The sequence below is a fragment of the Astatotilapia calliptera genome, chromosome 14 (assembly GCF_964374335.1).
Source record: "Astatotilapia calliptera chromosome 14, fAstCal68.1, whole genome shotgun sequence".
NCBI lineage: Eukaryota > Metazoa > Chordata > Actinopteri > Cichliformes > Cichlidae > Astatotilapia > Astatotilapia calliptera.
Genome location: NC_137435.1, coordinates 16,886,532 through 16,901,091, shown reverse-complemented (window position 1 = coordinate 16,901,091; position 14,560 = coordinate 16,886,532). Strand labels below are relative to the sequence as shown.

General features: G+C 40.3%; 2 protein-coding genes across 2 annotated transcripts in view; both read right to left on the bottom strand.

Annotated features, from left to right (window-relative positions):
• Nucleotides 1–10,225, bottom strand: part of ppp1r37 (protein phosphatase 1, regulatory subunit 37) — a 45,079-nt gene extending 34,854 nt beyond the window's left edge. Inside the window, exon 1 of the mRNA XM_026191277.2 lies at nucleotides 8,427–10,225. Coding sequence (XP_026047062.1) covers nucleotides 8,427–9,162 — 736 coding nt within the window. The 5' untranslated portion in view covers nucleotides 9,163–10,225. The remainder of the gene's footprint in view (nucleotides 1–8,426) is intronic.
• A 1,130-nt stretch (nucleotides 10,226–11,355) lies between these two features.
• LOC113035672 (histone H2A-like) lies at nucleotides 11,356–12,198 on the bottom strand. Its single transcript, XM_026191279.2, has 2 exons — nucleotides 12,079–12,198; nucleotides 11,356–11,862 (listed from the first exon to the last, which is right to left on the bottom strand). The coding sequence occupies exon 2, from the start codon at nucleotides 11,830–11,832 to the stop codon at nucleotides 11,416–11,418; it is 417 nt and encodes a 138-aa protein (XP_026047064.1). The 5' UTR covers nucleotides 11,833–11,862; nucleotides 12,079–12,198; the 3' UTR covers nucleotides 11,356–11,415.
• Nucleotides 12,199–14,560: the final 2,362 nt, after the last annotated feature.

The window sequence follows — 14,560 nt, the reverse complement described above, 5'->3', positions numbered from 1 at the left end:
AGAGGATTCCACTGAAACTCCTTTGACCCACATAGTGTGTTGAATTTCACCTGTCTAACTTGTTTACACATACTGGCTTTGCTTGCAAAGACTGACACAGCAACTTCAGCACAACAGCAGCATAAAGAAATGCTTTAGGTTTGATATGGAAAAAAGCAAAAACTGTATAAGACAAGCTACTGAAGATAAACCTACCACCTATATGCATATCTGGTTTCTACAGAGAATGTTTGTAACAAAGAAAATATGACTAATCAAAAAACAAAGGTTATTGTGGACATTGCTACCCTACAACAACCTAGAACTACCTCTCTTGGTGGAAGGCTAAATAAAAAATCTTTGGAAAAGATCTAGAGTTGATTACTTAGCCAGCATTTATTAAGCTAAATTCGAAAGGTAAAAACCGGGAAACCAGTGTTGACAGGTTACATGCGTTAGAGGAAATTATTCCCAGCTAGCAGCTAAAAATAAAGCTGTGCCAGTAAAGAAGATTGGACAGAGAGTGGAACACATGGAAGCCAGATGTCCAACAGGCGGTGCAGAGAATTAAATCCATATTATTTCAGGTGTAAGCCCAACACCTTCACTAGTCTTTGGATAATTTATTTTCTGATTGGCCAAATCAATTCAAGCCTGAGAGTTCTTTATAGTTAGTCAGTTATGTTGCTGTTTGCATATTTCTGCACCACATAAAAATGGATAGGTGCAAATGTTAAGGAACACAGACATACTGCCAGTTCCTACTTAACGTCCAAGTGCCAATGTTCAAAATAGCACCCCCAAATTCTCCAGGTCCATTGGTTGCAATTTCACAGTGCTGTGTTGTAGACAGTGGTAGTAGCGTCATTCACACATGACAACTGGCTGCCTTGTACGTCAGAGGTGCGGCAAAAAGGCACGGCCTGAGGCACTCCTCCAGTTTGCTTGCACAAGTCTGCATGACGAGACCGTGATCATGCATGCACAAAAGAGATACAAGTCTGACACTCACACCTGAGCCTGTGTCTTAAATTACAAAAAAAACCACACAAAAAAAAAAACAAAACAGACAAGCCCAAAGGTTTAAAATTCCACCCAAACCCTTTTTAGGCAAACTAAAGGTCCAGTACAAGATCAGATAGAAAAAGTGAGTGAGTTATAATCTGTGTACTCACTTTGGAACTGAGATTAGTATGCAATACAAGCATACCTGGTCTTAGCCCACAACTGATGTGCCATCATATACATACGGTGCAATGAAAGTGGACATAGTTGAAAGTGGCCACTGCAACAAGGCCTGAGCAAGTAATCCAAGATAACCAAAACCAATCAGGACCTATAATCTGTCGATTATTCTTTTTTTGTCGTTGTTGGTTTGCTTTTTCTGTTAATACTTCCTTTAGTCTGTGTTCATGTACTATCCCCATTAAAAAAAAACAAACAAAAAAAAAAACATAGTAAGTGTGTAATGCGACTGCCCTGTCCAGCCTGCAACATAGAAGCATTACAGAAGACAACCCAGACACCAAGAAGACTGCACAAATGCTGTACCAAAGAAAAATACTGTGCTGTTTGTCACAATCATCACAATCTGATACCCTACAACTTCTTCTTCTTGCCCAAATAAATGTTTATTTCATAGGCTGCTGTTTTGACATAGTCAAGGAGACTCACCATGCATTGCAAATGTGCATCAGCAGGAATGGTCAGAACAGCCCTTTAGGGAGTGACCTAAAAACTGCAGGAATGTTGTGCACGGTTTGTTTTTTAAGTAAGTATGTGTTCTTACTTTTTGATTGTGCCACATACTTGAATCTCTAGAGGCCTGATATACATGTTCACCTATTCTGGAAATTATCACATTATATAACCGTTTCTTTACCAGCTCTCTCTGTGAACTTGTCATTTGGAGTTCTGCTCTGTCCCAGGTTCTAACTTCACCTGGCCAAAGACTTTTCTGTGGAAAATCTGCAATGGATTCCTAAAAAGAAAAACACAAATAACCCACACAATACCTGAGCTCACATTTCACATCACTGCAGAACAAAGACATTGAGTGTGTTAGGATTTCTTGAACATTACTACAGACTATGCAACTCTGTAACTGCTGCTAGAATACAGCAGAATATAAAAAAATCTTATAGAATTATATTGTTCAACACTGAGATCCAAATGGAAAAATTAAAAAATTAAAAAAACGTATATTAAACTAAATCTGCCAGACTTTTTTGGAGAGAGCAGCATGTGCTGAAAGGCAAAACAAAGGGATTAGAATGAAACACAATGATCATTTTATGTTTGTTATCCTCTTTTAATACTAGACAACAAATTTGGAATTCATTTTTGACCTTTCACTACATGCAGATTCCATGCCTTTAGCAATACATGCCCATCAACAGCCCTTCTCTTAATCTTTTCGGTATGACACCAGAAAAACAAAACAACAACAAAACAGTGAAGCCATTCTAAACTCACACCCAGATGACAAAGGATTGAGCCTGCCAGAGAGAAAGCTGCTGAACCAGATGGACAGTTATGAGGGAATGACAGTTGTATGATCCAGTTTTCTATGAGGCAGCATTTTGTGCATTTGCGTACAGACAGAGAAAGCAATACTTCAATTCCAGCCTCCTCGTGTGTTAAGAGAAACGACATTAGGGAGGGAAGGGCAAGGAATTCCTGTTTGATGAGGACGGAAAGTGAGGATCAGAAAACAACAGCATTCGAACCAGTATGCCATTTCTGCCATTTATAAGCATTCATCTGTTGTTTTTTTCTTTAAGACACGGTGCAGATTGGCAGAGTGTCAAAGGCCAGGATTTAGCACAAAACAAACACAGACAAGCACACTTACATACCATAGACAGAGTAAATGCATAATAGATGAATGTACAAACTAAAGACAGCCTAAAGGGCTGACTTTATCAGGTGTTGTCTTATCACATCACACATAAAGATCTGTGTAATGGGAGCTGAAAAAAAAAAACACTGCAGAAAAAAAGCATTAATTTTGAACCAATGTGGTTGTTACATAGATTTATTAAGGTGTCCGTTCTGCTGATATGTAAACGTACCAAATTCTTCTGTGAATAGCAAATTCTGCATCCATGTTGTCATTCTAACATCGCAAATGTCCAAGATGTGCATTCACATGCACAAGCTTCAAGGATAGAATTGGTAGAATTTGATAGAATTTAAATGGTTTCAAACAATTTATGCAATGATGCTGTTCATTTTTCATTTATTGAATTTGCATCTTAAAATAACTGCAATGACTTTTCATGCATGCTAAAAAGCTAAACCAGTATTTTCAGCTTTAAATCTGTTCCTTGTTGTTTTTTTAATTAATATTTATTCTTTCTCCAAATAATAGTCCTGAATTCACTATGTATCTTACGATTTTATGAGAAACTGGATGTTAATGACACCTAATAAACCAGATTTAATGATGTCAACTCGACTGATTTAACACCTAAATTTTCACAGCTATTTGCTTCCAACAGAATGAAAAAGTACATCTGCACACCTAACTAAACAAATTTGGCACATCACAAGATATAAAAACACTGTTATCACACAGTCCAATTATTACAAAGTGTTACGTTTGGATCAGAAAAAGAATTTAGTTGTTAAAACTTCAGCTCTGCTGCTCATGTAAACTGAACTAACTTGCAGGTTTCCAGAGCCTTTGTTCATGCTCTACACTGAAAGCTCTGCTTATTAGTTTGTAACTTGGTCTAGAGCCACAACAAATAACATTTCATGGGTCACAGAGCCTCTAATAATATGGTGCCAAGTGGGCCTTAGGTCTGACACCGAACAACACGTAGGCTAAAGAGTTTAATTGCTTCCAGGATAATCAATTGTACATTACCTGCATTGTTTATTGACTGTATTGCAATTAGCAAACTTTAACTTAATTTCACAGCTGAATTATAATAAGGCTGTTACAAATTTCCCTTGTGGTAGCCAGTCTAGAACTGTACCTCTACAGTTGTGCTGTAATAGTAAGAGTTAAAATTTAGAACTTGTTTAGTAATATCGCAAGTCACAGCGACTGAACCATCTTAGACCATATGCTTCCAATGTGACCTAGTGCTTTGTGTTCACAATGCATTGCTGAAAAGGCCGCCTGCACTTAAGCTAATCTAGCTAGTCAAAAAAGAGAATAGAGAATAGACAGGCAGAAATGGAGGAAGGTGGGGAAGCTATGCATCATGCTGGGAAGTTCAGAAATCTCAAGATATGATGTAGTATTTGCTCAGGCCTTAATGGAGAGTACAAACATCCCTCGGGTCTTAACTGAGCAAGACAAAAAGGGGGGGGGGGAAAAAACAGTTCTAGGAATATTACTCAACTCAGAACAAAATGATAATTATATATTTTACAACTTCCTTTATTTTGTTTCAGACACTGTCAACAAAATGAAGTTTCTGAGTAGACATGTTTACATTAAAACTCATAATGACTATATTTTACTTTTAAAACATCACGGCTTTGCTGTCCCTCAGCAAACTCCTTGAAATCAAAGTGTTTCCAAGAAGCTCATTTAGTTTTATTCTCCTGTCTTGGCTTGAAATAGACCAGTCACAGCCTGGCGGGAAGTGACTTTGGGCTTTGAGGGAAGGATGGAGGTGTGTCGCCATAATGGAAAGAGGTGGCAAAATAAGAGAATCATCACACACACAAAAATAAAAAATAAAATAAAAAAATACTGAAGACATGGAAGCCTTCATTGAAAATATGAGTCACACACAGCCCTATTTTAGCACTCTATCACAGCATTAGCTCTAAATGGTGAATGTCAATACTTTTGGGTTAATTCTTTTTTTTTTTTTTCCTTATTTTTCTCCTTTTGGGTTAATTCTAAAAGCTGAAGTGCCACAAGAAAGTGAAAAGTGACATCAGCCCCTGAGAACCCCAAGAGCACATTTCACATTGACTGCATGATGTTCACTCCTTTCACAAGTTTACTTTCTGGCAGTAGTAAACCAGATATCAGTTCCTTTTGTAATATTCAACACCAACCTCAAATGTCCTTCCCTCTGCTTTTACAGCTGTAACTCTCACTGCTTACAGATGAAGCTCCAGGCTCTGTGAGCTCATTTCACTTTTATCTTTATGACAGATGAAATAAGACAGGAACCCAGTGAACCTGACACTAGATCTGTAGAAGGGTCCGGGCGGACAGTGGCTCTATTGTGACACTGTGCACGCTACTAACAGTGCCTGAGGAGCCTTTGTTGACATTCAGATAAGATACCTCAGGAAGATATGAGAAGCAGGACTAACGCTTAAAAAAATATTAATTAAACTGAATACTGGCAGGCTTTTTGGCAATAACGAAGAAAAATAGTGTGAAAATATTTAAAGAGGGTGCCTTTCTGGTAATTTACTTGTATTTGCTCCCAGCTTCAGTTCAATGAGTAAAAGGAGATCATTTAGTCTGGCTGGGCATATTTCACTACCTGCCTTTTCTGAAACAACGATACATTTCAAAGTCTATCTTTTAGTTTTTATGTCCTTCATGCACTTTATGTTATTACATTCTGCAAATTTTTTCTTTTGGATTTGCTTTCCTAACTCTTGTTATTTCCTGCTGTCACACAGTAAGAGCTCCATACGTATACACTGTTGTGTAAATAAAATTAGGGGGGTTGTCAGGTTACTTGTAGTGTGGGAACACCACAAGTATGTAGACCATTCAGCAGTAAACCACAAGTCGCTCCTGCTGCTGCCTCATACACATAATCTCAGCCTTTACATGTGGGGAGTAGCTAGGAGGTTATTACATGGTCAATTCTCATTAGTTTTGGAAGAATGAACAGAAATCTCCTCCATGAAATCAGAGTGTGTTACAGCACCCTCTTCATAACACTAAAATACAGAAGGCCAACGGTTACACATGAATATATTTCTGGGGTGCACTAACACCATATGGCAGATAAATGAAAAAGCACATAAGTGCAACCAATGTAAAAGTTAGTCCAGCACCCTTCTGAGTGCTCATCACGGTAACTCTTCAAAATCACCAGGTGTTCACTATCACTACCAGCATCAACATTACTATGCAGTAGTGTCTGTCACGTCAACCAAAGAAAATGGGCAGATCTAAAAGCTTGTCATCTTGTGAGTTGACTTACAACCACAATCCTCAAAGTGTGCCCTGTGGGTCTTGAGCAGGATAATGCATCCACAGTTCATATCACACTGGGACAGCAGAACGTGTCTAAGGGAGCATTTTCATAAATTTAAACTGCTCTTTATATTAACTAAACTACTGCAACATTGACAAATTTATGTGCTGGCATGAAATAATACCCCCTATGGCTAAAACAACAGGACAAAATTAACAAAAACAAACCATTTCTGTACAGAAACTTCACAAAAACTAAAAGCACAAAAATGTGGTTTATATCTACGAAAGCCACTGAGAATTGATTCATTTTTAATTATTTTTTTGCTGAGTGCTTTCTCAATCCTGCTCAAATGTCCTTCAAATGTCATAAAACATGACACTAAAATTTAAACTTCCCAAAAGTGCGGGTTGATGCGTGCTGTTGTATATGGCATGTATGAAAAATGAAAATAATAAAATCCACATGTGACAGTCTTAAACAATTTTTCAGTCTTTTTCAACAGCAATTATATACAAGATAATTATCATTATCACTGATTATCACATTTTGTTTAAGAGTCCACTGCTCCAACTCTTCAGTCCAATCACTTCCAACAGGTCTTCACTAACCTCGAGTGCTTGTCCATGTCTAAATCAAAAGCACAATCAGCTGGACCTTTGGAACCTACCTAAAGTACATGATAACTGTCTTTGATAAAAAGTCAACCCCACACTAGAGTGATCTAGATACTTTACTGTGCATTGTATCTTTCATCAAGGTACAAAAAACTTGGCTAACTGGGTGAGACCTTGCCCTGATGGAGTCCAGCATAAGATATCCATGACCAGTTAACAATCAGCACGATTGCCTGGCAAAAAGGAGGAAAAAGAAAGAAATTATCTTAAAAAAAATATCAACACATCTAAATTAAACCTGTCATGGAAATGGGTGCAAGAAATCTGCAAATTGTTTTAAACTGATCAAATCAATGGTAACACTGGGACATGAATGTTGTGATAGAAAACTGACTTTCTGGGTGGCTTCCTGATAAATTGCAACCGGGGTGTTAATAAAACAATTAAAATACAGCTGAATACGAGACAGTAATGTTTGTGCTCCGTAAGCTTCCTGTTTTTCTGCTTTTGTTACCCCCCCCTCCCTTCTCGGATCACCAACCGTTGCTTGGTCTGGCCTACATTTTTGCAGGGAAAAATAAATAGGATAGTCACCAGCTTAGCCTTTAAGTGTATGTGAATATGGCACAAACAAACTGAGATCGTAAGGCTAGTAGTAAGCTTAACACAATTTGTCATCTTCTCAGGAGGCAGTCACCTGTGTAACTATGCCAAATGCCATCAGTGCTGGGAGCAAACACCAGCTTGTAGGTCTGTTTATTAAACGGCATCCTTTGTCCACAGCAGATGAAAAAGTGTGTGAGTCATGGTTAGTTCATGATAGAATTTTTTTTAAATGAAAAGAGGAAAATAAAAAACCTGCACTGTACAAATATGTATAAAAAGAACTAGACTGCAAATTAGACCTGGTAATACTGGAATAGTTAACAGCAATAAATTGAAACGAGTACTTCAGTTAAAATAAATGAGCATAACATTACATTTATTGTATATTACATTGTATATCCATATCACATATGGACAATAAAAAGCGAAAACATATTTCCTTGTAACTTTCAACACTAAAATATTTAAAGGTGGTGCAATAGGTGGCGTCGTGTCCTTCATTAGCTTCCCTAAACATGTTTTCACTGGGTAAACAGGAACCTGCTGTGGTAAAAATGGCACACCTCAAGGTGTGGTGGGACTCCGTCACAATAGTGCATACAGTACATACCCTTGTCTATACTGTATATGGTACGCCTCTGTGGGGGTAAAGCCAGATAAAGCCGTTTAGTTATACAAGTAATTAAAGTACTGATCTTCTAGTTTGAAAATGGGGCGGGATTGCAGGTGTTGCCTAAGCATTAAACAGACAGCAGTGTGAACCTGCAAGAGTTGTCAGGTTTTGAAGAAAGGAACAAAACAAACATTCCTCTCTAAGACCGGTGCTCTGGCACGCCTTCCATACATCAGTGTCAACATCTACTCGATAATGTTGAAGAATATGTGGGAAATTTAGCAGCATGACAGGACATGTGGACAGAGTCAACTGCTCCATATGGAGCTGAGGGACAAATTCTGTTAAAAAGCCTTCTAAGAATAAATTCCAGCAAACCACAGTATGCTGACATGTTCATGCAGGCGCAACAGACACGCAGAACTAACTCAATCACACATTCAAACATGTAGAAAAAAAATAAACAAAAATTACCATGTCTCCAGGGGTCCTTTGGCTCCACTGCTCCAGAGATGATATCCTCATCAGAGGGAAATGTCACCCTTTTGCCACTTTTGTGTTTAGTGTCCCCCTCTTGCACTGAGGGATACAATCCAGCTGGATCTGTGGCAGAAGCTTCTATGCTGCATGTCTGGCTTGCATCAGCCTGGCTTTCTGTCGTGCTGCCAGCTGGGACATCCTGAGGAGTGGACACTGAGTCTAAATTACTGTCTGACAGTGATCTAACATTTACAGATTCAGCCTCCAGCACCCCACTCTCATCGAGACTCAGATCCACACCTATGTCCATGTCCCCACCATAATCCCCTTCTTCAAGAACAAGCTTTGCAGGATTATTGTCCTTATCTTCCTTCATTTTCTCCTCGTGCTGCTCACTAGTAGAAAAGATAAAATCAGTCGGGTTCACGACCGCTGGTGGGTCCTGGGCACTATTCTTTCCATTTCCATTGACCTCATCAATTTCCACTGTGTTTTGTGCCTGCTGGTTGTTCTCCTCTGCTGTCTGAAGGTTGTCAGTGAGCTGAGGCATCAGGTAAGTTTCAGAGGCCTCCGTAGGAACAATGCTTTGTTTTTCTGTGTTGCTGTCAGTCATCAATTCGGAGATCCGAGGGATAACCCCTTCTGTATTGTTAGTAGTGTTGTGATCATCGTCCACGTTGTTTTTCATCTTGACATTGCACAAATCTAGACACTGCTCTTCGATATTCATGCTTTCATTTCCAGTAAAACGCAGCCTTTAACTGTGCCGAACAGCTGGGATCTCGGGTTAAACAGTGACTAGGAACCAAATGACATGGATAAGGCTGCCTTTGCCCTGGCTCATAACAATACACGCAGATAAATACCTATCTTGACGTTTTATTTACCAACTTCTATACAAGTGCTGATTTTTTTTACATCAGGGGGTGATTGAATAGATGTCGATAAACCCCAATTCAAAGGTGGCTGCAGTGCATACTTAAAAATCGGCCAAATAAAGTGCAATTTCACACAACTATCAATAATAGAAATATGCTATACCTGCGTGAAATAGATACTGTTACAGTAATAATTCATAGTCGTAGAGAACTTCGCTCAACTATGACTCGGGCAGGTATACAATTCAATAATTCTTACCAACCGTGTCCTATTATTCGACGAAAGGCTCCCCGGTCTTCAACACATTGCCAGTAGTATTTAAGAAGAGCAGGACAATCAATTGAAACAAACAAGTCACTCAGGGTGCCTCCATTACGCTAGCAAAGTGAGATTACTGCCCGACAACAAACCCAATTCATCTGCATGAATTAAAGCAAGCTAACGTTCGCTAGCGGGCTAAAGTTGTTGACCAACAATGACATCCAGGCCCGTGTGCGGTCGCATGCCCGCTTTTTTGCGTGACCCCGTCTGTTTCTCCCCGAGAAAGTCCATTTTCCGTGTCAAGACGAATATAATCCGACTGTAGCTCCGTCTCACCCTCTGCCGTGCAGCAACTCTGCTCGCATCACAGCCCTCGACCAGCGGCAGCCAGGAAAAAAACAGGCGTCACACTCCGAGCAGCAATGAGCGTGTTTGTGTTGCTAACATTAGCACGAGGGAACTGTGCCGGGTTACACGTGCCGGTACCTACGCTGTTAGTTATTAGGAGTTAATGTATAAAATATTCCGACCGCCCGGATTTCGTAAGCGCCTCTCTCTCCGTGAAAAGGCAGGCTCAACCTGTTCTCCTCTAGCGTTATCCTTCGCTAGCTTGTTGAAGTCCAACAACTGTTTGTTGTTCACACGTCTTACGTCAGCACGTCGTTAGGGTACGTCCAACAGACGCAACGTTACAAGAGCAGCACGTGTATAACGTCTGTGTCTATAGAGGGCTGCAAAACGACAATATTTTAAAGTTTGAGTGGAAAATCCTCACGTCTTGTTAACGAGTGTTTTGCTTAAAAATTCCCATCCAAATAGAATGTTTGATTTTTTTTAATAGTGCATATATTGTTTTCCCTTCCATTTCAAACTATACAAATGCAAGGATTCCTTGAAGTTAGTAGACAGGAAAAACTCAAGGATACTGAGAATCTTGATTCAAGGGAACGTGGGAGTACTTTGTTTTATGTCAGCCAGCCCAACATACTATCTGCAATCAACAGGGATGTCGACAGGCAGTCAGTTTTTTGTATTTTTTAAGGAGAGTTTAGTTTCTGGGGCAAGAATTTAGCCCACAACATGTACAGCACAAACACACCAAACTACACCAGGAAACAGTCATTTAGGAATACCATCGTCCAGCAGATGCACTAATGACTTAGTCTAATCACCATTCTGGTTATTTCTAGGTTAACTATAATGAACTGTGAAGTGAACGGTGAGTGAGCCTTGAACCCCAGATCTTAGCAGGAAGCAATTATGAAATAATTCATCCACACTCACTTCATGTGTAGTCATCAAGGCTAATTTTACACACCAAGTTTCTAATTTAGATGATTTATTCCAACCGTCACCTGGACTTGTAAACTAGGTAGGTGTCCCTTTTGACATACCCCACCATGAAAAGATGCTGGGTAAAACTGTCACGGTTGTCTGAGTATTTCACAAAACCTGAGTAGTGTTAAGCTAAAAGACATCCAAGAATGTAGTGTTGAAACTTATTTTGCAAGACTTCCAGAGGTCCTGTGGAGGAGCTAAATCAGTACGCTGTACACGGCAGAGTACGAGTAAGGTCCCTTTTGTTCAGAGGATGAACCCTTCTTGGCTACGGGAAGTAGGAAATGAAGCACACTTCCTTAGCATTCAGAGAAATTTGCACTACTCTATCCAGCTGCCATCAAGACATCTGGTTCCCTGGCTGTCAAGGTTTTAACAAACAAAAACACCCCACACAATCAGTACTACTTCCAGTTGGATAGCTCAAAAAGTTTGAAGACAAGCATAATTTAGAAACTCACTTTATTATCATTAAAACCCTTTCTGAAAGTGGTACCATTTATAATTAAAACTCTTGTGACTGGACATCTTTAGCAGATTTGTCATCCTTTGGTGTTTTTGTCTTCTTCGGCAGGAGGCTTGCCTGGATATTTGGGATCACACCACCATCTGAGATTGTGACCCCTGCCAGCAGCTTGTTGATTTCGTCATCATTTTTCACTGCCAGCAAGATGTGCCGGGGAGCAATGCGTGACTTCTTGTTGTCACGGCTGGCGTTTCCCGCCAGCTCCAGGAGTTCAGCACAGAGATACTCCAGGACAGAACACATGTACACAGAGGCGCCAACTCCAATCCGCTGAGCGTAGTTGCCTTTCCTGAGCAACCTGTGAATGCGGCCCACTGGGAAAGTAGTTCCAGCTCTGGAAGACCGGGAAACTGCAGATTTTGGTTTGGGTGCAGCCTTCTTTCCCCGGCCAGACATCTTGAACCCAAGTTTGAAGGAGACCAGTAACTAAAATGACCAAGAAGAGAATTCAGTGAGTTTTAAGTCAAATTAATATTCAGCAGTGGTGCATGAGATGCTGTTTGAAACAAAGGTAGCAACATGTGTGGACACTAGAGTTACTATAATCTTCAAATGCACAGTTTATCAAATTAGATTATGCCACTTGAGAGGGGGCGAGGAGGAGCCCAAACACCAACATTTAATTCACAGCTAAACACTCACCAGTACTTGTAAAACAGCAGCTGTCCACTGAATAGACAGGATACTCCTTTTATAGGAGCAGGGAAGGGCTTGTTGATTAATGGCACCTGGGTACTCTTTTTCACCTGTGTGAGCTGATTGTTAGGGTCAAATGATGGCAACATAAAAATACTGCTTAATCTACAGTTAAGGCATAGGACTGGTGGTGAAGTTAGCAGAACATGTTGATATATAACATTTAAATTGGTAGTAGTGAGTGAGTGGGGGAAAGAGGCCTTGCAAAAAAAAAAAAAAAAAATTAAGTTAAGCTTCAGGTGCAACGAATGAGCATACCTCCAACCAAAAGTTGTATAAAACAGGCAGTGCTGGTGTGCTGGTAAAACAACAACAACAAAACATTATGCAGTTTCACCAAACAGACCATGAGCTTGAAGTATTTAGATATTTACGAAACTTGTGTGATTGCTACATTATAATTCATCCAGTATTTCAGTACTGAGGACTATTAATCATGAACAGAAGTATTCAATATGCCTAACATTTTCTGACTTACTAATGCACAAAACTATTCCCTGAACAAAATGCTCATGAACCACTCTCACTCTTGCTGATTTTATTTATTCATTTTTGTAGAGCACTTACATTTTGCACAGTAGGGTGCTTGTGCTTGATGCACAATGGAAGTCACATGTGCCAGAAGTTAAAAACAGTTACAGTATACTGTATACACACCCACTGGTCACTTTGTTAGGTACAGTTGGCTAATACTGGTTTAGACTCCCTTTTTCCTTTAGATATGCCTTAATTCTTCATGGCATAGTTTATCAGTGTGCTGCAAACATGATAGCATTGCACAGTTGCTCAAGAATGTTTAGCTGTGAATATTCCATTCCTTCACATCCCAAAGGTGCTAAACTGGACTGGGATCTGATGACTGTGGAGGTTATTTGAGTGCAGTAAACTCATTATCATGTTCACAAAACCAGTTTAAGATGATGTGACACGGTGGACAAAGCCAGCAAAAGATACACCTTCATCACAAAACCATGGACCTGGTACTAAGGGGCCCCAAGTGTAACAAGAAAATATCCCCAACACCATTAACATACAGTGGGGCAAAAAAGTATTTAGTCAGCCACCGATTGTGCAAGTTCCCCCACCTAAAATGATGACAGAGGTCAGTAATTTGCACCAGAGGTACACTTCAACTGTGAGAGACAGAATGTGAAAAAAAAAAAAAAAAAAAAAAAAAAAAATCCATGAATCCACATGGTAGGATTTGTAAAGAATTTATTCGTAAATCAGGGTGGAAAATAAGTATTTGGTCAATAACAAAAATACAACTCAATACTTTGTAACATAACCTTTGTTGGCAATAACAGAGGTCAAACGTTTACTATAGGTCTTTACCAGGTTTGCACACACAGTAGCTGGTATTTTGGCCCATTCCTCCATGCAGATCTTCTCGAGAGCAGTGATGTTTTGGGGCTGTCGCCGAGCAACATGGACTTTCAACTCCCGCCACAGATTTTCTATGGGGTTGAGGTCTGGAGACTGGCTAGGCCACTCCAGGACTTTCAAATGCTTCTTACGGAGCCACTCCTTTGTTGCCCGGGCGGTGTGTTTTGGATCATTGTCATGTTGGAAGACCCAGCCTCGTTTCATCTTCAAAGTTCTCACTGATGGAAGGAGGTTTTGGCTCGAAATCTCACGATACATGGCCCCATTCATTCTGTCCTTAACACGGATCAGTCGTCCTGTCCCCTTGGCAGAAAAACAGCCCCATAGCATGATGTTTCCACCCCCATGCTTCACAGTAGGTATGGTGTTCTTGGGATGCAACTCAGTATTCTTCTTCCTCCAAACACGACGAGTTGAGTTTATACCAAAAAGTTCTACTTTGGTTTCATCTGACCACATGACATTCTCCCAATCCTCTGCTGTATCATCCATGTGCTCTCTGGCAAACTTCAGACGGGCCTGGACATGCACTGGCTTCAGCAGCGGAACACGTCTGGCACTGCGGGATTTGATTCCCTGCCGTTGTAGTGTGTTACTGATGGTGACCTTTGTTACTTTGGTCCCAGCTCTCTGCAGGTCATTCACCAGGTCCCCCCGTGTGGTTCTGGGATCTTTGCTCACCGTTCTCATGATCATTTTGACCCCACGGGATGAGATCTTGCGTGGAGCCCCAGATCGTGGGATATTATCAGTGGTCTTGTATGTCTTCCATTTTCTGATGATTGCTCCCACAGTTGATTTTTTCACACCAGGCTGCTTGCCTATTGTAGATTCACTCTTCCCAGTCTGGTGCAGGTCTACAATACTTTTCCTGGTGTCCTTCGAAAGCTCTTTGGTCTTGGCCATGGCGGCATTTGGAGTCTGACTGTTTGAGGCTGTGGACAGGTGTCTTTTATACAGATGATGAGTTCAAACAGGTGCCATTCATACAGGTAACGAGTGGGGGACAGAAAAGCTTCTTACAGAAGACGTTACAGGTCTG

What these genes read in the sequence shown, in the direction of transcription:
- LOC113035672 (XM_026191279.2), bottom strand. Translation starts at nt 11,832, where the DNA reads ATGTCTGGCCGGGGAAAGAAGGCTGCACCCAAACCAAAATCTGCAGTT.